At 42.0% G+C, this 23,449-nt stretch overlaps 1 protein-coding gene across 1 annotated transcript in view; it reads right to left on the bottom strand.

Moving 5' to 3' along the window:
* TRPM7 (transient receptor potential cation channel subfamily M member 7) overlaps positions 1–23,449 on the bottom strand; it is a 397,085-nt gene that overhangs the window by 147,455 nt on the left and 226,181 nt on the right. The window contains exon 22 of the mRNA XM_030189594.1: positions 13,734–13,908. Coding sequence (XP_030045454.1) covers positions 13,734–13,908 — 175 coding nt within the window. The remainder of the gene's footprint in view (positions 1–13,733; positions 13,909–23,449) is intronic.

Raw genomic sequence — 23,449 nt, 5'->3', positions numbered from 1 at the left:
CAACAAACAGTGGTCAATTGGGCCTTGCAATGGCAAGGACATAACGCAGATTAACCTGAAATTATATACAAACTACATGAGAGTGCAGCATAGAACAGAAGAAAACGGGCCTAGGAAGGTGGAGTTGGATTCTAGATCCCAAACAGATTCTGCAACACTGACTGCCCAAATCGACTGTCGCATCGGGTATCCTGCTCAAGGCATTAGTGAGATGTAGTCTTCAGTCCACACATTCACATCGCAGCCTTGCAAATCTCTTCGATGGAGGCTGACTTCAAGTGGGTTACTGACGCAGCTATGGCTCTAACATTATAAGCTGTGACATGACCCTCCAAAGTCAGCCCGTAAGCAAAGGAAATGCAATCTGCTAGCCAACTGGAGATTGTGCGTTTCCCGATTGTGACCCCCATCCTGTTGGAATCAAATGAAACAAAAGGCTAGGTGGACTGTCTGAAGGCCTTCATCCGCTCCATGTAAAAGGCCAACGCTCTCTTGCAGTCCAAGGTGTGCAAGCTGCTTTCGCCAGGGTGGGCATGAGGACGGGGAAAGAAAGCTGTCAAGACAAATGACTGGTTCAGATGGAACTCTGACACCACCTTCAGCAGGAACATAGGGTGCTTGCAAAGGACTATTCTGTTGTGATAAAATTTAGTGTAAGGTGCATCAACTATTAGGGCCTGAAGCTCACTGACCCCACGAGTGAAGTAACAGCCACCAAGAAAACAACCTTCCATGTCAAGTACTTCAGATGGCAGGAATTCAGTGGCTCAAAAGGAGCTTTCATCAGCTGAGTGAGAACATTGAGATCCCATGACACTGGGACTCCCAAAAAATTTGTTAAGAGTTACCCGATGAAAGAAGTGCTATGCCACTTTGTAGCAGCATTATTGACTGCAGTAATAGTGGTAAATATCTGAGGGTACTCTACATACATAGAAATTTCTATTATATTATACTGGTGTGAACTGTTTCAAGCACTCTCTTTGAGTTGGCGGCTACAAGTCCTGGTTCGTGTGTTAATGTCATTGGATGGTAGCAGAGATATTGATATTGTGGATTCGTTTTCTACTGGTGGAGGTTTGACAGGGGGCTTTCACAAAAGCAAACCTCTCATGAAGCGAACAACTAGAGGCTATCCAGAGATATGCTTACCTTCTACACGTTGATGATAAGCACTAATTGCACTAAGGTGAACCCTTACAGAGTTGGTTTTGACACCAGACTCTGATAAGTGTAGAAGGTATTCAAGCAGAGTGTAGGACAAGAAAGGGGATCTATGGCCTTGCTGTCACACCAGATGGCAAACCTCCTCCATTTAAAAGAATAACACCTCTTAGTGGTTTCCTAGAAGCCAGCAACACCTGGGAGACAACCTCCGAAAGACCCAAGGAAGCAAATTCTAGGCGCTTAACATCCAGGCCGCGAGAGCCAGAGACTAGAGGTTGGGATGTAGAAGTGATCCCTCTTTCTGAGTGATGAGGGTCGGAAAACACTCCAATCTCCACGGTTCTTCGGAGGACAATTCCAGAAGAAGAGGGAACCATATCTGCCACAGCCAATATGGCACAATCAGAATCAAAGTACTACGGTCTTTCTTCGGTTTCAACAAAGTCTTTCCCACTAGAGGTATCAGAGGATACGCATACAGAAGGCCTGTCCCCCCAATGAAAAAGGAAGGCATCTGACACTAGTCTGTTGTGGGCCTGAAGCCTAGAACAGAACTGATGGACCCTATCGTTGATCTGAGTGGCAAAAAGATCTGAGGGGGTGCCCCATGCTCAGAAGATCTTACGGGCTGCGCCCATATTTACAGACCACTCATGAGGTTGCATTATCTTGCTCAGCCAGTCAGCCAGGTCGCTGTTTACACCCGCCAGAAAAGTGACTTGTAGAAACATGATGTGCTGGCGAGCCCAATGCCACATCTGGATGGCTGCCTGACACAGAGTGTGAGATCCAGTGCCACCCTGCTTGTTGGTGTAATACATTGCAACCTGATTGTCTGTTTAAATTTGAATAATTTGATTGGACAGCTGATCTCTGAAAGCTTTTAGAGCGTTCCAGATCGCTTGGAGCTCCAGAAGATTGATCTGAAGATTTGTCTCCTGGAGGAACCAGGCTCCTTGAGTGTGAAGCCCATCTACATGAGCTCCCCACCCCAGACGAGATGTATCCATTGTCAGCACTTTTCGTGGCTGAGGAATCTGCCAACCTCTACTGAATAAAATGTTCCAGGTCAGAAACACACAGCCATGACAGTCTGCGCATTGCTATACCTTGGGCAGAGATCCTGGATGCCACATCAAAAGTGTCGTAAGTGCCCCTAACCAAGAACTTGTGACACGCCTTCTGCTGCTTGACCAACTAGCGAAATGGCTTAGCCTGCTCCAAAGGGAGCGCAGCCACCAAATTTGACAACTGCTGCACCGAGTTCTGCAAGTATACGCTCATGAAGAGCTGGTATGACCAGATATGGGCGATGAGCATAGAGGCCTGATATATCTTTCTCCCAAAAGAGTCCAAGGTTCTAGCTTCTCTGCCTGGGGGAGCCGAGGCATAGTCCCTAGAATTCCTGGCTTTTTTGAAAGCGGCATCCACCACCATGGAGTCATGGGGTAACTGAGACCTCACCAAACCAGGTTCCCCTTGGATCCGATACTGGGTATCAATTTTCTTGGGGACCACAGCAGAGCGGACGCCCAGTTCCTGACGAGGACTTCCTTGAGTACCTCGTGGAGAGGAGCCATCACTGCCTCCTTAGGAGGGAAGGTGTAGTCCAGGACCTTGAGCATCTTGGCCCTGAGCTCATCCTACAGGGAATGGAATGGCCTCAGCCATTTCCCGCACAAAAAAGGTGAAAGAGAAGCTCTCAGGTAGAGATAGTCTCCTCTCAGGTGGAGGAGAGGGCTCAGAAGGAATCCCACAGGACTTGTCGGAAGAAAAGTACCTGGAATCTTCTTCTGATTCCCATGAGCGCTCCTCGTCGGTGTCAGAGAGCACCTCCTTGAGGGATGTCTGAGACCGAGCCCGTCTCAATGTTGAGGACCCATGTGCTTGAGAACGGTGTTGAGAAACTGGCTCCCGTCTCAACCAGTAAAGCTTCCTCCACCAACATCAAGGGGGTGCTGGCCTGGGTGGCAGTATACACCGGGGCTGCATGCAGCGCCGGAGACCGCACCGTGCACTGTGGGCCAGGCGGGGCCACAGAGGGAGGTATGATAGGTGCAAGCACACCTGATATCGACGTACATTGCTGCGTAAGGCCATCCAGAATTTCAGGGAGCAAGGCCTGGATGCACTCATCGAAGGCCGCCATCAGGAAAGACTGCAGGGCCGGCTGGGCAGTAGGCTACAGAGTCGCTGGGGCCAATGCGGGAGCAGGATCTCAGCTGACTGGCGACGCAAGCATTGACACCTCCTGTATAAAGGGGACGCGATCCTCCTGGCGCCGATGGTTCTCGAGTGCTGAATCCCTCAGTGTCCTGGAGCTCCTGGCACTGAGCGTCAATTGAGATTGGTGATGGTGCTTTTTGGCCTTCGCCCGATGCATATCACCCATGCTCCTTGGTGCTGAAGAGGATGCCGCCAAATCCTCACGTCGCCTCAGGGTTGGGTCCGACGATGGATGTTCTCGGGGGGCCTGCATACCAGACCTAGCTACAAAAATCTTCTCATGTTGAGCCTCTTGGGAAATCTGGGTCCTTTTCTTCCTATGAAGACAAAGGACACAGTTGGCAAGGCTATGGTCGGGCTCGAGGCACTGGAGACACCAAGAATGGGTGTCTTTTCCCGAGATGAGCCGGCTGCACCGAGTACAACGCTTGAAGCAACTGGGAGTTTTCGTGACCATGGGAGGAAAAATGGCTTTGGTTAAATTAAAAGTCGCGCTCCAGAAAGCTCTCATTTTTTTCTATGGCATATTGCCAAACTGGGCGACACGGGATGGCATCTACCCACTTGTTAGAATATTAGCCTGCTTGTCTTCAGAGAATGACTCATTTCAAAATAACAAACTAGCTAAGAGAATTACAAAGGTCAACAGTGGCAAGAAATTCACGACATAAAAATGCTTCCAACAATTTATGGTAATCAGAAGCACACCTAATTGACTTTGGGTGGGAATTCCATTGCTTAGTAGCTTGGTATAAGAAACTGGCATCATGAATTGATCTGTAACGGAGATTCTTATAATTCAGAAAACGGAAAAGTAAATAGTCACTCGATGCAGGATGGGCACTGTGTGACAGTAATTGCAGCAAGTGTTGCATATAATCAGGTAAAAGACCGAACAAAATTTGATAAACAAGGGCACACAATTTAAAGGTGACTCTTGCGTTTATAGGATGCAAATACAACTTGATTAAAAGAGGGCAGATCTGGTAAACCAAAGGGGGCTTTTTATCTTAGATTTTAGCAAAGCTTTTGACACGGTTCCCCACAGGAGGCTCTTAAATAAACTAGATGGGCTGAAGACAGGTCCCGAAGTGGTGAACTGGATTAGGAACTGGTTGACGGACAGACGACAGAGGGTGGTGGTAAATCGCTCGGAGGGAAAGGTGAGTAGTGGAGTGCCTCAGGGATCGTGCTGGGGCCAATTCTGTTCAATATATTTGTGAGTGACATTGCCGAAGGGTTAGAAGGTAAAGTTTGCCTATTTGCGGATGATACTAAGATTTGCAACAGAGTGGACACCCGGGAGGGAGTGGAAAGCATGAAAAGGGATCTGAGGAAGCTAGAAGAATGGTCTAAGGTATGGCAATTAAAATTCAATGCGAAGAAATGCAAAGTGATGCATTTAGGGTGTAGAAACCCACGAGAGCCTTATGTGTTAGGCGGGGAGAGTCTGATAGGTACTGAGGGGGGAGAGGGATCTTGGGGTGATAGTATCCGAGGATCTGAAGGCGACGAAACAGTGTGACAAGGCGGTGGCCGTAGCGAGAAGGTTGCTAGGCTGTATAGAGAGAGGTGTGATCAGCAGAAGAAAGGAAGTGTTGATGCCCCTGTACAAGTCGTTGGTGAGGCCCCACCTGGAGTATTGTGTTCAGTTTTGGAGGCCGTACCTCGCAAAGGATGTTAAAAAAATGGAAGCGGTGCAAAGAAAAGCTACGAGAATGGTATGGGATTTGCGTTCCAAGACGTATGAGCAGAGACTTGCTGACCTGAACATGTATACCCTGGAGGAAAGGAGGAACAGGGGTGATATGATACAGACGTTCAAATACTTGAAAGGTATTAATCCGCAAAAAAATCTTTTCCGGAGATGGGAAGGCGGTAGAACGAGAGGACATGAAATGAGATTGAAGGGGGGCAGACTCAAAAAAGATGTCAGGAAATATTTTTTCACGGAGAGGGTGGTGGATGCTTGGAATGCCCTCCCGCGGGAGGTGGTGGAGATGAAAACGGTAACGGAATTCAAACATGCGTGGGATGTGCATAAAGGAATCCTGTGCAGTAGGAATGGATCCTCAGAAGCTTAGCCAAAATTGGGTGGCGGAGCAGGTGGGGGAAGAGAGGTTGGTAGTTGGGAGGCGAGGATAGTGGAGGGCAGACTTATACGGTCTGCTAGAGCCGGAGATGGGAGGCGGGACTGGTGCTTGGGGGGCGGGAAATACTGCTGGGAAGACTTGTACGGTCTGTGCCCTGAAAAAGGCAGGTACAAATCAAGGTAAGGTATACACATATGAGTTTATCTTGTTGGGCAGACTGGATGGACCGTGCAGGTCTTTTTCTGCCGTCATCTACTATGTTACTATGAGGCATATTTTCAAAGCACTTAGCCTCCCAAAGTTCCATAGAAATATATGGAACTTAGCCTCCCAAAGTGCTTTGAAAATATGCCTCTATGTATACAAGACGAGCCGCAGTGCTCTGGACTATTTGAAGCTTTTTTGATGAGAGATTTTCAAACCTGAATAAACAGCATTATAATAATCAAACTTGGACAACACTAAGTTTTGTACTAAAGAATGAAATACTGAATTTGAAAAGAAAGGCCTCAATCTTTTTAATCTCCATAGGGAATTAAAGACCCTAGAAACCACCACAGAAACCTGTGGTTCAAATGATAAATACTGGTCGACGGTTGCTCCCAGAATTTTCAAGGTGGCAGAAAAAGGGTAAGACACAATCAGTAGAAAAGTACTTGTTAGTCAATGGGTGAGCAGAATTAGTTAGGAATAGGACTTGGTTTTGTCTCTATTTAGATTCATTTTTGAAAGCAGCAGCCCAAGATTCCATCAAATCTAAGCCGGATTTAATTCTAGACAGAACTTCATCAGGAATTCCTTCCCCAGTGCTGCAGCTCCACCCCCATCAACAGAACTAAAGAAAAGATTCCCCAGGCCTGACTCACCGCAACACTGACCCCACCTTCTTTGGTTCCATTCAGTGAAGCGTCATCAGAAATAGAAACTCCCTATGTTACTTCAGAGTTGAAAACTACAACTCATCCAGCTCTGATAGGCTCAGCACTGAAACAATGTGGAACTCTCCTATCCCCACAAAAAGTTCAAAAGAAGACATTTATGCTGAGGCACCACAGGAAGGGGGAATTGCCATACAGAAAGAATAAGCAGCCAAACAAACCCCACAACACAGTATGGTTGTGAGTAGTCTGCCAATGAAAGCAATAACGATAAGGTCCATATGCTTGGTTTTTCACCTCAAGCTCTACCTACCCATTCAAAGGCAGACAGTTCAAATCACAAACCAAACCCCTTCACAAAAACCAACACATTTTAAATGTAGGCGTACTACATCTCTGGATATTCTCTCAAAGGCATCTAACTTCTCTCACTTGCCATCACTTGAGAAGAGATATGCTTCAGATCTAAAATTTCACACTGGACAGCTAGAATTTTGACACAAGTCCAAAGTCCACCGCACATTTCTTGCAACAACTTTTCACCACGATGTCCCTTTGGAGCAGTCTCCACAGCAACCAAAAAACTAACCTCAATCACAGGACACACCATATCCCAATTTCTTTACAAATTCTCAAAAGGAATTTTCCTCATCTTCTCAGGATTAGCTTGATCCAAAATCAGAATTCCTAGAGGTCCTGATGTATTTGAATACCCCCCAAAATATTGCTGTTTTCCCAATTCACAAAATTCTTCTTGAACAAGCAGCAAAAGCTTGGTAGACTCCTTTCTATACTCATCCTATATCTAAGAAGATAGAGACAAAATACAGAATAAATCAGCTATGGGTCACAATAAGCCACAGTTACGACATCAGATTGTGGTAGTTGAATCTGTGCTAAAAGAGATGCAAGAGCTCTAGAATACACTCTAATACTCCTCCAGGGAAGGATCAAAGATTGCTAGATACAATAAGCAAAAAGATGTTCCAGAACACAATGTTAAATGCATGAATAGCTGCCCATCAATTTCAAATGATACAATTTCTCTATACTATTATACAGAAGTATATTATACAGGAGCTTATGTGAAAATGTGCATGATCTGATAGATGTTCTGTCTACAGGAAAAGACCTTTTGATGGAAAAGGTTAAAATTAGGAATAACATCATGAAAATTCTTCCCAAAGGGTGTAATATCATTTGCACAAAAGCCTTATTACTAGTATAAAAAGGTATCAAGCAGAATGTTCAGACACAAAAACTGGGAGAATTCTCTACATAAGTACATAAGTAGTGCCATACTGGGAAAGACCAAAGGTCCATCTAGCCCAGCATCCTGTCACCGACAGTGGCCAATCCAGGTCAAGGGCACCTGGCACGCTCCCCAAACGTAAAAACATTCCAGACAAGTTATACCTAAAAATGCGGAATTTTTCCAAGTCCATTTAATAGCGGTCTATGGACTTGTCCTTTAGGAATCTATCTAACCCCTTTTTAAACTCCGTCAAGCTAACCGCCCGTACCACGTTCTCCGGCAACGAATTCCAGAGTCTAATTACACGTTGGGTGAAGAAAAATTTTCTCCGATTCGTTTTAAATTTACCACACTGTAGCTTCAACTCATGCCCTCTAGTCCTAGTATTTTTGGATAGCGTGAACAGTCGCTTCACATCCACCCGATCCATTCCACTCATTATTTTATACACTTCTATCATATCTCCCCTCAGCCGTCTCTTTTCCAAGCTAAAAAGCCCTAGCCTTCTCAGCCTCTCTTCATAGGAAAGTCGTCCCATCCCCACTATCATTTTCGTCGCCCTTCGCTGTACCTTTTCCAATTCTACTATATCTTTTTTGAGATACGGAGACCAGTACTGAACACAATACTCCAGGTGCGGTCGCACCATGGAGCGATACAACGGCATTATAACATCCGCACACCTGGACTCCATACCCTTCCTAATAACACCCAACATTCTATTCGCTTTCCTAGCCGCAGCAGCACACTGAGCAGAAGGTTTCAGCGTATCATCGACGACGACAACCAGATCCCTTTCTTGATCCGTAACTCCTAACGCGGAACCTTGCAAGACGTAGCTATAATTCGGGTTCCTCTTACCCACATGCATCACTTTGCACTTGTCTATGTGGTTTCAATTCTATTACTGATATTCTTATAGTGCAGAAATTGCGCAATTTAGGAGTCATTGTAGATGAAAGTTTTAACAATGAGAGCTCAAACCCAGAAAATCATCAGAGATGTATTTTGTAAATTGAGGCCAGTAAGACTGAAAGAACTGTTGAAACCACGAACAGTTGTACAAAGTTTTTTATAAGACCCTATTTTGATTATTGCAATGCATTACAGTTAAGGATTCAGATTCAGAAAACTCAAATTAAAGAACGTGGCCCAGAACTCGGTCACTAGGGTATTAACTGGCTGTAATCACTATGAACACATTTCACAGATATTAAAAAAAAAGCTTCACTGGCTCCCTATTGAATATAGAGTTCAGTTTAAGATTATATGTCTGGTTTTTAAAATCTTAATGGAACAGGTTTCTAAGGTTCTGGCTGCCAAACTTCACATATACCAGCCCTCTCGGTTGCGTAGGTTGGCTGGTCAACTTATGCTGGATGCTTCATCCTATCATATAATAAAATCAAATTAGTTTAGAAACTCAAATTTTTTATACTGCTATACTGGGACAGACCAAAGATCCATCAAGCCCCGCATCCTGTTTCTAACAGTGGCCAATCCAGGTCACAAGTACCTGGCAAGATCCCAAATAAGGAGTGGATTTTCCCCAAGTCCATTTTAATAATGGCATATGGACTTCAAAACTTTTTTAAACCCCGCTAAGCTAACTGCTTTTACTACATTCTCTGGCAAAGAATTCCAGAGTTTAATTAGACGTTGAGTGAAGAAATATTTTTTCTGTTTTATTTTACATTTACTACTTTGTAGCATCATTGCATGCCCCCTAGACCTAGTATTTTTGGGAAGAGTAAACAAACGATTCACATCTACCCATTCCACTCCACTCATTATTTTATAGACCTCTATCATATCTCCCCTCAGATGTCTTATAAGTTTAGCAACTACCTGAAGGAGCTATTAAAGATACCTTAGGCAGTTTACCACAGTAAGATCGATCTATTTTTTTTCCTGCAGAGAGATGATCGCAGGGGCCAAGTAGAGTAAGGATATAGAATCCCGTGAGGGATTAGGTCTGTTGGCCTTCCTGGAACAATCTGGAGGAATAGTAACCAGGGGCTACACATCTAGATATTATTTTTTGTTGAGCAAGGCACGGACTCCATTTTACACCTATCAGAATGCTTTATTTATGGGAAAGCATTTTTGGATCTTCAAAAACTTGGAAGATATATGGAAGACAAGCCTCGCATCCCACTTTGCAGATAACAGTGTCTGGAGGCAGGAGTAAATGGGCATGGCTCCTGAGTATGGGGTTTGGGGACTAGGCTTGGGGTCATGGGCTGGGTGGGGGCAGAGGCACAGCATGAAGCCCATTTTTGGGGTTCCCAAAGGTGGACTAAGGGGGCACAATATTCTCTCCCCCCCCCCCCAATAAAATATTACCTTTGCTGACAGGGATATCAAACCCTGCCTGTCGAAGACGTCTCCCTGCCTGAGTTGCGCCTGTGCTAAATAAGAACCACTTAATCCAGCATGCATGGGAGAGCCGGCATTTGTGGCTGAAGCACAGCTCAGCACAGGCGTGACTCATGCAGGAGAAGTCTTCGGCTGGTGGGGCTTGGCATGCTCTCCAGCCATGAAAACAGAGGAGGCCCAGGCATGAGGCTCCCCTTTGGTTACACCACTGGATGGAGGGGCCCACTAGACTACAATAATTTTTTTTGAGGACTGGTAGGGGAAGGGAGAGAAGACTACCAGGGAATGTGTGTATGGGGGCCCACTCGACCAGTGTTTCTGGTCCTGGAGTACCCCTTGCCAGTCAGGTTTTCAGGATATCCACAATGAATATGCATGAAAGAGATTTGCATATAAAGGAGGCAATTTATGCAAATCAAATTCATGCACATTCATTGTGGATATCTTGAAAATCTGATTGGAAAGGGGTACTCTAGGACTAACTTGGGTAACACTGCACTAGACCACCAGCGAATTTCTCTATTATTAGTAAGGGGGGGGGAGAGTCATCATGTGGTGGCAGGGTGGATGCGGGGGGGGGGGGAAGATGTGTCAGGTTGGGGAATGTTTGTCAAGGCACTGGGAGCTGATGCATGCCACAGAATGCTCCCAGGAGGGTTTTTTTTAATGTTGGTTTTTTTTTTTTTATCATCAACCCTCCCAGTCAGTGCCTGAGACAGTCACTGCTCAGGCACCGACAGGAAAATAAACATTTAGTGATGAGCTGCAGATTACTGCCACAATGTTAACGTGCTAGAAATTTGCATGCTTACTGAATAAAGCATGCCCCAGCAATTATCTGGCACTACTAACTTCATGGTACAGTGAGGACTCTACCATGAAACTTTGAGCACTGGAACCCAAATGCATCACTCTGTACTTCTTAGCATTAAGTTTTAACTGCCAGACCTTAGACTATTCCTCCTTTTGAAGATATGTTCTCATCTTTTCTACTCCCTCTCTGGATTGTCCAACTCTGATAGGTAATCTTCATGTCATCCATAAAAAGGCAAAGTTTGCCTTCTAAACCTTCAGCAATGTTGCTCATAAATACATTAAATAGAAATGGCCCCAGTACCAATCCCTGATGCACTCCACTCCTCACCTTTCCTTTCTTCTCAGCAGGTTCCATGTACTACCACCCATATGTCAGTCAACCAGTTTCCAATCCAGTTCACTATGGGTCTTAACTTCATCTTACTCAGCTTACTCATGAGCCTCCTGTGAGGAACTGTATCAAAGGCTTGGCTGAAATCCAAGTAGATTACATCTAGCGAGAGTTTTTTTATCCAGTTCTCTGGTCACCCAGTCAAAGAAAGCAATCAGGTTTGTTTGGCAAAGTTTTCCTTCAGTAAAACCACACTGCTGTCTTGGATCTTGCAACCCAGCAAATTTTAGGAAGTTCACTATCCTTTCCTTTAGTAGCACCTCCATTAATTTTCCAACCACCGAAATGAGGCTTACCAGCCTGTAGTTTCCCACTTTTTCCCTGTGCTCAATTTCGTGAAGTGGGATCGCATCCCCTTGCTCTAATGCCACTGAAGCTCTACCATCTCCAAGGACCTAGTAAAGAAATCCTTAATGGATTCTGCCAGAATTTCTCTGAGCTCCCTCAATATTACTGGATGTATCCCACCCAGTCACATGGCTGTGTCTACTTGCAGTTTTTTAAAGTTGTTATGCCACAAGAGTGTACCCATGGTAGTGGTCATTGAGAAGGAGCTATGGGGGGTATATCCTGTAGGGAAGGGGTTGAGAGAGAACTATGGGGAATATATCTTGGGGGGGTGGGGAGAAAGCTATGGGGGTGGGGGTGTGCTGGGGAAGGCAGAAAGAGAGATACAGGAATGTGTGTACGCCAAAGGGCAGAGATGGAGAGAGAATGGGGAAGTGAGGCCTTACTAAATGTCAAGGAGAGAGAGTGAAAGAAAGTTGGAGGGCATTTACACTGGAAAAGTAGCCCACATGGAGCCTTATTACATTTTTTAAAGAATCAGGCTCTTATTTTTTTTTTTTTTTTGGGGGGGGGGGGGGGAAGCATTGACAGAGGCTCCTGGGGAGGGGAGAAGAAGGATTGTGAAAGGTTACTGCTGGGGACAGAGACATAGACACTACTGCTTATGGGGGAGAGAGACTCAAAAAGGCTATTGCTTCGGGGCAGGGATGTGATGCCAAGGCTGCTGCCTGGGTAGGTAATGCAGACTCACTTTAGGCTATGACTTCTGGAAGCAGGTGTTATCAGTAGGGAAAGGTTAAAAATTGAAGCTGCTGGGGACAAGTGAGCAATGGAGAGAAGCTAAGACTGCAGTTTCTGGGGGCAGATGCACTGCCATAACCATGCTCAGCAGCTGCAGCTTTAGCCTCTCTTCCACTGCCCCAGCAAACACTGTCGAAAGCCTCTCTCTATTGCCAGATACGATGTTGGTGAGTGGGTGATGGACAGAGAAGCAGCATCTTATCTACACCTTCGCTGCTACTGTAATAACGTGATGTACATCACTGAGAACATTATAAATGTGTGATTTATGAATGTGCATCAATATAAATTCATGTCACTCCACATTTGGCTCCTAGATCCTAAGGAAGTTTGTCAAGACCTGTGCTAAAGGGATCAGCAAGCTTAAGGATCTGATCAAGAAAAGGTGATCTTTTGGGGGGCTTTGTAGGCCTAACGCTAGGAAAGGGGCTCTGAGTTAAGTTAGAAGATAATGTTACTGAAGATAAGACAACTGCCACCAACACCTCATAATGTAGTCAAGTGTTATAGAAGGTAATATCAACACAACTATACAATTAAACATTTTCTGCCTTTAAGATTTTATTAGTGCAAATATGAAAACAAAAGAAGGAAGAGGTCCTCACATTTTTCAGGGAAAAAGAATAGTGAGGATAAAAAACACAGAAACAGAGTCAAAATTTATTAGTTCCAACAGGAATTGATATAATAGTTCCAAACAGAAATAATAAAAGGTAATGAGGCTTATTTTCAAAGCACTTAGCCTCCCAAAGTTCCATAGAAACATATGGAACTTAGCCTCCCAAAGTGCTTTGAAAATATGCCTGAATGTCACTCAACTAAAAGAATAGTGGCATAATGGATCGGACTCGACACGGCTACGTTTTGGGGATTATGTCTGCTTCAGAAGTCATGCAATTCAATAATGTCATCACTCAGGTAATGTAGTGAGCTTCTATTTAAATAATCCATATCACAAAGAACAAAAAACACTGCAACAGCAGTGCCTTTCTATCAAAGACAAATACATTTTTATATATTAAAAAAACATGTATTAATAGTACAAATTTCATGACAGTTATTAATTCTAATATACAATCTAGTATACAAGCAGCACCGATATTTACATTTTTATATTGAAGTAAAATGATTAAACCATCTGTGATGTGACAAGCAAATAAAATGGCTCTCTACTCTAGTGTAATATTTTACTATACAAACCAGCTAACACTTCCAACTTTCCAGTTTAGTAGAAGTGCATATATACTGACAGCTAATTTGTAAGAAGAAAATGAAGGACTATGCTTAATTACACTGGTATTGAGTCTACACTGAAGGAAAATTGTGCCCCAGAAAATACTGTAACTTTACCTAAATAAAGCTACTGCAAAATAACATGAAAGTACTATAACATTTTGTTTACAAATCTTTAAAAATATATAAAAAATTCAACATCTCACCATCAATTTCATATGCATATACTTCACCGAAGATCATCCAGTATGGCTGAAAAACAATATCTCTAGCAAGTGACCAAGATGGCTGCTCATTAGGATTAAGAATTGCCTTTCTGGGAACTCCGAAACTCAGAAGCACAACTGCCATAATTACTACAATGTAAAACATATTTGCCACCTGTAAATTAACATTAACAACATTAGCACAAGAATAATTGTGAACAGTTCCTCTTCTATTAATTCCTAAAAGGTCACAATATGTGGGCTACTACAATCCATTGTCTTTATGGAACTTCCTATCCCCCCCTCCTCCTTTTTCTGTAGTGATCTTTCCAATCAATTTGAACTCTTTAGTAGCTAATGGGAAGAACCACAAATCCTAATACTGCCTATTAGTACCATTTATCAAGACATATAAAATACATATTAAATAGCTCTTCTGATCTCTCTTGTATAAGAGACAGCAAGTAAAAGGCTCCTGTTGCAGAAGCTTGGTTCCACAAATATCAGATTTTCATCTTTGAGAACCACAGACAACTAGGCAGAAGAGCTACTACAGGATGATGACAAGAAAGGTCAAAAACAACAAAATAACTTGATAACTTGTGTGTAAACTCCCCAAATAAGACATGATATAAAAATTCAGTTAGCTAACTAAAAGGTGTGTTGGCAAAACTATACAAACAGGTGAAATCTCATATTATGCAAAAAAAAAAAAAAAAAAAAGCAAAGTTTAATGGCATTGTATGATACTAGTTAGAAATTAGTACATACAGCCACTGGTATTGTGGGGCTAAAAGGACTATTGTATTTTCTGTGCCTCTATTCTACTTTTTTCCAATACAGGGTAAATCACATTTCTACATATTATAATAAAATCAGTGGTGTGCTGGAGCAGGCTCTCACAGGCTCTTGAGAGCCGTTTGTTAAGTTTTTAAGAATTTTGGGAGCCGGTTCTCCATGGCTACCTTAACAAATGGATCCCAAAATGTGGGCTTGGGCCCCTCCTGAATTCTCTTTTACTTTGCTGGCGAGAGAAAGCCCCCTGTTAACAATTTACCAGCACACCCCTGAATAAAATGATAAAAGGTGAAGACAGATAACAAAGAGGCTGATGTAATAAGCTATACGTTATAACTGTGTGTGGAGCTTTAGTGCACAACTTCCTAATGCATGCGATAAAAATAAAATATGTCCAATGCAGTAAACAAATGATATGCAAATATTTGAGGAACAAAAAAAATGCATGCAAACACGGAAGAGCATGGTGATCATCAGGAAACATTCAAAGTTTATTGCATTTGGCAACAGCCATTGTAACTAGAAGAACACTGCATGCATATAAACCACAATATGTGAATTATCAGGTTATGCTTATTAAATTATGTGCATTTACAGAATGTCAAACATTTCCATGTATATGTTAATGGGTAAAAGTAGTGTGGTCACCATGTCAGTTCACTTTAAAGGTAATAAAGTAAAACAAAGAAATGAAATAGAAATAAAACAAAAGAAATAAGGTGGCACTTTTATTGGTCTAACAATACATGACAAGCTTTCCAAGAGCCTTCTTCCTCAGGTCAGTTATTATCAAAAGATGACAATATCAACTGCAGGCTTTAAATTCCTCACCAAATGACAGTCATTCTTTTCCAGCAGTCAGATTTTGGATGAATTCTGGGAGAGTGTCCGAAGCATTAGTAAGGACCTTGCTTTATAAATTAAGTATGTCATCCTGTCCTTTGGATCCTTGCCCTGCATTGGTCATTAGAATCACCTCTTTCTGCAGCTGTACACTGGATAACAACTTAAGGACCCCTTTTACAAAGGCGCACCAGCCAATGCTAAAAATCAGCATGCGCTAAACGCTAAGAAGGCCATTATATTCCTATGGTTAAAAATGCTAGCAAGCCTTTGTAAAAGACCCCCATAGTAAATTATCTTCTGCATGTAGGATTTTTCTCCCCATCTGTGGGTAGGATTGTTTTGATGCCCTTGTTAAAATCATCCTCTATCAACTCAAATTTACCTATAAGTTACAGGCCAATAGCTAATATTCCTCTCTTTACTAAACTTCTTGAAGCTATAGTCTCAAAGCAACTTTCCTACTATAATAGAGAATTTTTCTTTTTTAAAACATTTTCAAAATAGTTTTCGTCCCCTACACAGTACTGGAAATTTATGGTTGATGTTAACAACCACAGTGAGAAATCTGATCAGCAAGGGGACATGTGCTATGCTTTTGCAATTTGACCTCTCAGCAGCCTTTGGCGTAAAAGATCATGGTATTCTCAGATTTATTGACACGTAGGAATTGGTAGAACTGTATTTTTTATTTATTGCATTTGTATCCCACATTATCCCACCTCTTTGCAGGCTCAATGTGGCTTACAAGAATGGTTTAAGAAGTTTTTGCAAGTTCAATCCTATGCAGTGCAAGTGTGGAAAGACATCTTAGTTCTGGACATCAGGTTGCGGAGTTTCCCCAGAGCTCACCCCTGTCACTTACTGTTTTCAACATATATGAGATCATTAAACTGACTTCTGCTAGTGAGATGTGAGTTCCTTTATTCTTATCCTCCAAGCAGTACATCTTGATTTACAGATGTCCCTCTCAAGACTTTGTACTTGTATTTCTAAAATTGAACTCTGGGCTTCTCATTATCAGTTGAAATTGAATTCCTCTAAGGACAAGTTGCTTTGGTTTGGAACTCCAGATTCACCCTTCCCTAGCAGTTTAGCCTTTAATGCAACCGAATCACTCTTTATTGACAATTCACTGAAAGTACTGGGAGTCATTTTGGACTCCTTGCTGACTTTCCAACCTCAGGTAAGCAGCTTGGTGAAAAAGTACTTTTCAAACTGCAACAACCGAGATCTGTTTGTTCTTTATTTATTTAAAGTTATTCATTCTGCTGTTTTAGTCCTGTTTACAATTTATCAGAACTTGACTACTATAACTCCTTTTATGGAGGTATAAGAGTGGATGTTTTTAGAAAATTACAACTTGTTGTTTTTTTTAATTTGTTTTTATTGAAAATTTTTGAAGATACAAATAGCAACAAAACTGTAATTGTAACAGCATATTCCTATGCACAGCCCAGCAGAATAAAGTCATACCGCCCCTCTTAGGTACAATGCTACTTGATAGCAAAACAGTGCAATAGATACTCAACCCCCCCTCCCCCCCCCCCCCCCCCCCCCCCCCAAAGAAGAAGAAAAAATTTTTTATCCACTAGGGGCATTCAAATTATACCAGAAAGAGGACATACCACAACCTATTTGCTAAGCGATAATATCTGTACACTGAGCATCACGCCATAGCTTATACGGTTCCGGGTTTTCATAGTTATGGACCCGATAGCGACGCAAGGCAGTTAATTTAGACATGCATATATATAGGTAAAAAGTGGGATGTTTGACCATGGAAATACAAATCCTGGAGACAATATCATAAAAACTTCTTTATTGAAGAAAAGACTCGACACAACTGTTGTGTTTCGGCCTACAGGCCTGCATCAAGAGTCTATAAAAACATAAATCAAATAAATCTTTCAAACAAATATATAAACAGAATCAAATAATCAAATAAAACATTCAAATAAGTAATAAATATACAATAAGAGGTCAACGTATAATAAAATACAACAATAAAAATAATGATAATAAATAATGATGAACGTAAAGTCTCTAAGTGACGTATACACAGATTATGCATATGTGGGATGTTATAATATCACCAAAAAATTACACAAAATGGTCGTGTAAATAAATAAATAATTCTAAGAGGGACTAATTATAGGAAGGACTAAACATTCAAAACATGTAAAAATAGATCATACTATCTTAAAATACATGCATATATGAAGGACAATAGATAAAATATCCATGAGGCATTATATGGAAACCTATATATACTAAAGCATATCATAAAAGCAGCATCATACAAATACGCGCACAGCTTATGTTGAAACAAGGAAGACATACAGAAGTAAAACATGCTGTCTTCAAAATGCAAATATAAAAGACTTTGAATAAAAAAACCAAGTAAAAATCATACAACCAACATCATGTATACAGGAGAAAACGTAAGACCAACATCATATATAAACAAAAGAAGGAAAAACAAATAAAATAATATGCATGAAAAAGGAACGTGGTGTCAACTAGTGGTGGTGGTGCCTATACCTGTGCGCACCATATACAGTCAATTGAGAAAAATATACTGTTGCCATGGCTATTTTAAAGACGTTGGACAAAAAAATGAAAAAACCATGCAACATAAGAAAACATATAATAATGTATATATATGCCAAAAAATATATATAAGAATATATATGAAAAATGTATATGGTAAACAAAAGAAAAATAAAAATAAAAAGGGGGTAGAGGGAAGGGAAGAAAAGGAAAAAGCTGAAAGAAGAAGTGGGATCACCAAAAAAGGTGTGGTAAGGACGTAGAAGATAATATGTGCCCAAATTGTACCTTACAGCTGTGATGAAGCAAGAAGCACATGAAATGTATAGAAAGTTAAGAAAGCAAACTGCCTGCCTCCCGTGGATACCGTAGAAAATGAATCAGACTTTGTACATAAAGTGTATGGTATACACATATTATGCCTTACAGTTTTGATGAAACAAGGATTGCGCGAATTATATTAAAAATGTATTTTGAATAGACGGAGCAAGTACCCACCTACCGCTATGACGTAGTGTATATGAATCTGTTGAAACAGAAAAGCAAAACACAACAAAATCCTTGTTAGAAGGGGTGGAACAGGACGCTAAATTAGGAACAAAGGAAAAAGAAATGGAAGGTGTAAAAATTAAAAAAAACTAACCTGAAATGCCTGAAACACGATTTGGTCCGTGTGACGAACCAAACATAAAGTGATTGATCTATTTTTACATGTTTTGAATGTTTAGTCCTTCCTATAATTAGTCCCTCTTACAATTATTTATTTATTTACACGACCATTTTGTGTAATTTTTTGGTGATATTATAACATCCCACATATGCATAATCTGTGTATACGTCACTTAGAGACTTTACGTTCATCATTATTTATTATCATTATTTTGTTGTATTTTATTATACGTTGACATCTTATTGTATATTTATTACTTATTTGAATGTTTTATTTGATTATTTGATTCTGTATATGTATTTGTTTGAAAGATTTATTTGATTTATGTTTTTATAGACTCCTGATGCAGACCTGTAGCCGAAACACAACAGTTGTGTCGAGTCTTTTCTTCAATAAAGAAGTTTTTATGATATTGTCTCCAGGATTTGTATTTCCGTGGTCAAACATCCCACTTTTTACCTATATCTGTGTTTTCCCGTGGGGCATTCGAGTTCTCCGCTTGATTGCGGATTTTTTTTTTACTTTAGACGTGCAGACATTGTCCATGTTGAGCAGTAGCTGCCGCCGAGATGGGACAGTCAACTGCTTGCACTTCCCCGCCAAGGCTATACGGCCAGCCTTAAGCAAGATGTTAGCCAATTTACAGACTTTGCTCAGCATACCTAATGGTTTAATTTTCAACAGGCCACTGCCCATTATGGGTTGCACTTTGGATCCCAGAATCTCAGAGTAGAAGTCAACAAGTCTGCGCCTTTGAACAGGACCACCAGATATGTAAGAAGGTACCCCTGGAGCCGCAACCCCGTCAGCAAAGATCAGATGAGGAAGGGTAAATGGCATTAAGTCAATCCGGAGTGTAATACCACATATATAACATTTTATAGGCATTCTCCACCATACGGCTATCTATGTACATTTTAAGCAGTCTTTTATAAATTTTTCCCATTCTTTTGCTGTATAACCTATCCCTAGGGCTGCCTCCCAGTGAGTAAGATACTTGATTGGAGGTGCTTTCTGCTGTATGAGCACTCGATAAAATCGGGAGACACATCCCCTCCCACTATCCCCATTCAGGGCATGTTCTAGCATCATTTCTGCCTCTCGGATGTCTGGAAGAGCCTGCATAGAAAGTCCACAACCCTTCAATAATGAAAGTAGTCCCTCTGAGTCAGACCAAACTTCTCCTCCAGCTCCGCAAAAGGAAGCAACATCCCCTCCTCAATAAACAAAGAGACCCCTGTTCCGTCCATCCTCTATAGGTGGGATCACTAGGAGGAAATTACAACTTGTTCAAAACAAAGCAGTTCAATTGATATTTAGAAGATCAAAATTTGATTGGGTTTTCCCACTTTCTGGGAAACTTCAATGGCTTCCGCTACCTGTGAGGATTAAATTTAAGAGCTTGCTTTTTTATTTTTAAAGTTTTCCATGGTTCGATTCCTTTCATTAGTATACTTTTTTAACAGGAAAGGTAACCCATAGGCAAAGTCGAGCTTACATGTTGATGTCTCCCTCTTTTAAGTCTACTCATTTTTTAAAAAAAGCTTAGAGCAAACCTTCTTATATAGGGCACCTTCAGCTTGGAATACTCTTCCAGGTCCCATCAAGAATTGCGATTCTTATCTTCAGTTTCAGAGGAATTTAAAGACTTTCCTGTTTCAAAACTTTTATCAAGAAATTTAGGGGTATGTTTACTAAGGCGCATTACCGTTTTTAACATGCCTTTAAAGTTAAAGCGCATTAAACGCTAATGCGCCAATACATTCCTATGGGGCACATTGGCGTTTAACGCGTGTCAACCATTAATGTGTGTTAAAAATGCTAACATGTGCCTTAGTAAACATACTCCTTAGTTTTTTCTGATTATTCTTGCCAGAATTTTTACTCTGGCTCTTGTTAATTAGCTATATGATTCTGTAAACCACTTCAGGCTCTATTCCATAGGGAAGAGGTGGTATTTAAAAGAAATGATTAGATTAGAAAATTGTAACATTACAAACCATAAAATTATATTGCCTTATAACTTCCTGGTTACCAACCTACCTCTCCCTGCTTTTCCCTGCCATCCCCCACCCCTAACTTTCCCTCAAGACTAATTGGAACAAGTTTTATGTTTCATGATATATATTTTGATCTTGTCATCTTTTGCTCATAACCAAACTGAAGGCGGCGGCGGTGGCTCTGCTTGTGAAAGTACAATAAAAAAGGTATCACCTTATTCCCTTTACTTTGTTGTCTTTCATTTCTATTTATTACATTTTCATTCTATGATATCAGCTAATGGTATCAATCTAATGGGTGCAATCTACCACACTCATCATGTTTGGCATACCAATGATATTTAAAAGAAAAGTATAACTTCATTTCATGTCATTGTAGTTGCTGCTCTAATTACTGGATGAGCTGCCTTAGGGACCGCCTGAAGGTAGCTCAAGCCAGGTCTGCAATGTTCTCATTAGCACTCCACACTCATTACCCTGATCTCTGCTGTCTAACTTTTTACTGTTCTTTTGACGAGAAGCTAAACTCACAGCATTAGAAAACATGCACTTGTGTACACTTCATTGCATCCGGATTTAATAACTAATGCCTTCATTACCATTGCTCACTTAAAACTAGTTGCTCATATCCCTGGATCTCTTAGTGCACTGTTTTCTTATATGTTATACACTTCTGTGCACAGGGCAGCAATCTCAGTGTGCACAGAACTTGTATTAAGCCTCCTACACTTTATAATATTTGCCCCAAAGCAGGTAGTAGATATGATTTTTTAAATCTCTATAAACTAAGTGAAATTTTTACCTAGATCCAAGATTTACCATGAATGGCCAAAATAAAAAATCTAGTACTTAACAAAATTTTCAAAGCAATTAGAAAGAAGAATGCATACACCTAAACTCTAGATGGATGTCATGCACACATTTTCCTAGGAACTTACATAAAAACTTGTAGTAACGTTTGTTACAGAATTCTGCAACTAACTGAAGTCAGTCTCTATGCTTCCTTGATTTTATGTTTAAGACTTATTCAAACAGCCTTTGGCATGCATCCTTTCTGACTTAAGGATGCCAAGTTTTTCATGTTTGTAAAAAGAGATTTTAGATTAGTCCTACCTTTTTGACATCCTTCCTTCCTGTACCTATAGCTCAATACAACATTTTTCAGAAACCCCAAAGAGCATAGTAACACAGTAAATTATGTCAGATAAAGACCTGAACAGTCCATCCAGTCTGCCCAACAAGATAAACCTATTTTACATGGTATGTGATACGTTATATATATACCCGAGTTCATAGGAGCCAACTTTTCAAAATGATTGGGGGTGCTAAATTTTTTTTTTTTTTTTTACAGGTGGTGCATTCCCCTCCCCCTGCCCACCCCTCTACCTTGACCCCCCCGTCCCCCCTCACCCCCCCTGTCCCCCATCCCCCCTCTCGTCCCCCCTCCACCTCCCTCCGAGTTCCAGTCCCCCCTCCCTCCGAGTTCCAGGGTCCCCCCTCCCTCCCTCCCACCCTTCGAGTTCCAGGCCCCCTTCCCTCCGAATTTTAAAAGTAATCTATCTTACCTCGTCGGGGTTGGGGCGGCAGCAGCGGTAAAAATCATGCAGGCTCGGCTCGGTGCTTAGTTGTTTTCCCTTCTCGCTCAGCTCTGGTCCCGCCCTCATTTCCTGTTTCCGCAAGGGTGGGGTCAGAGCTAAGAAAGAGAGAAGGGAAAACAACTAAGCACCGAGCCGAGCCTGCATGCTTTTTACCGCTGCTGCCGCCCTAACCCCGACGAGGTAAAATAGATGACTTTTAAAATTCGGAGGGAGGGGGCCTGGAACTCAAAGGGAAGAGGGAGGTGGTGAACGAACTTCCGGTGGGTGAAATATTGGGGGTGCTCGAGCACCCACAGCACCCACGGAGTCGGCACCTATGCCCGAGTTTGATTTGTCCTTGCCTTTCTCAGGGCACAGACCACAGAAGTCCGCCCAGCACTGTTCTTGTACTAAAAGAACCGTAGCTAACATCGAAGCCCCTTAAAACTTACATTCCAGCCCATCCCTATCTATTAAGTTACAATCAGGACATAGAATGTAGAAGTCTGCCCAGCACTGGTTTTGCTTCCCAATTACCAGCATTGCCACCCAATCTCTGCTAAGATTCGGTAGATTCCATTCCTTCTAAACAGGATTCCTTAGTATTTACCCCACACGTTTGAATTCCATTACCATTTTCATCTCCAACACCTCTCACGGGAGGGCATTCCACGTGTCTACCACCCCTTCCGTGGAAAAATACTTCCTGACACTACTCCTGAGTCTGCCCCCCTTCTACTACTATTTTTTGAGAAATACAGAACTATGCTTGATAAAATTTTTAGTCCAACAAAGAGGGATAAACATCAGAGCAAGTACTGCAAAAAAAAAAAAAAAAAAAGAAGGCAAGGATTTGGCCAGGGCTGGACTGACCACATGGGCAACCAGTCGGAGGGGGGTAGGGGGCCAGTGCTTCCCTCCCACGTGCCTGTCATCCTTCTCTCCATCCCCTGGTCCGGGACGTCCCCCCTGTCTCCCCCTCCCACGCTCCTGTCCCTGAAACACCCCCACACCCCCACTTTCACAGGGAGGGGCGTGGCTACATCTGCTGCTGACACCAGAACTTCTCTCTGCCACGGCCTGCCCATTTCTGACATAACTTCTTTCTTCCATAAGAGTGGGCCACGGCAGAGAGAAGTTCCAACAAAAGAGGGAAGTTCCTGCGTCAGCAGCCGGATTAAAGGAAAAAGTTAGAGGCAGGGGGAGAGGGAAGCAACAGGACTGGGAGGGGGGGGGGGGGAGTCCAATGAGCCTCGTTACCCAGGGGCCCAGATC

This window comes from Microcaecilia unicolor, chromosome 1 (assembly GCF_901765095.1).
Source record: "Microcaecilia unicolor chromosome 1, aMicUni1.1, whole genome shotgun sequence".
NCBI lineage: Eukaryota > Metazoa > Chordata > Amphibia > Gymnophiona > Siphonopidae > Microcaecilia > Microcaecilia unicolor.
The sequence above is the reverse complement of the archived record's forward strand: the minus strand, read 5'-3'. Positions and strand labels throughout refer to the sequence as shown.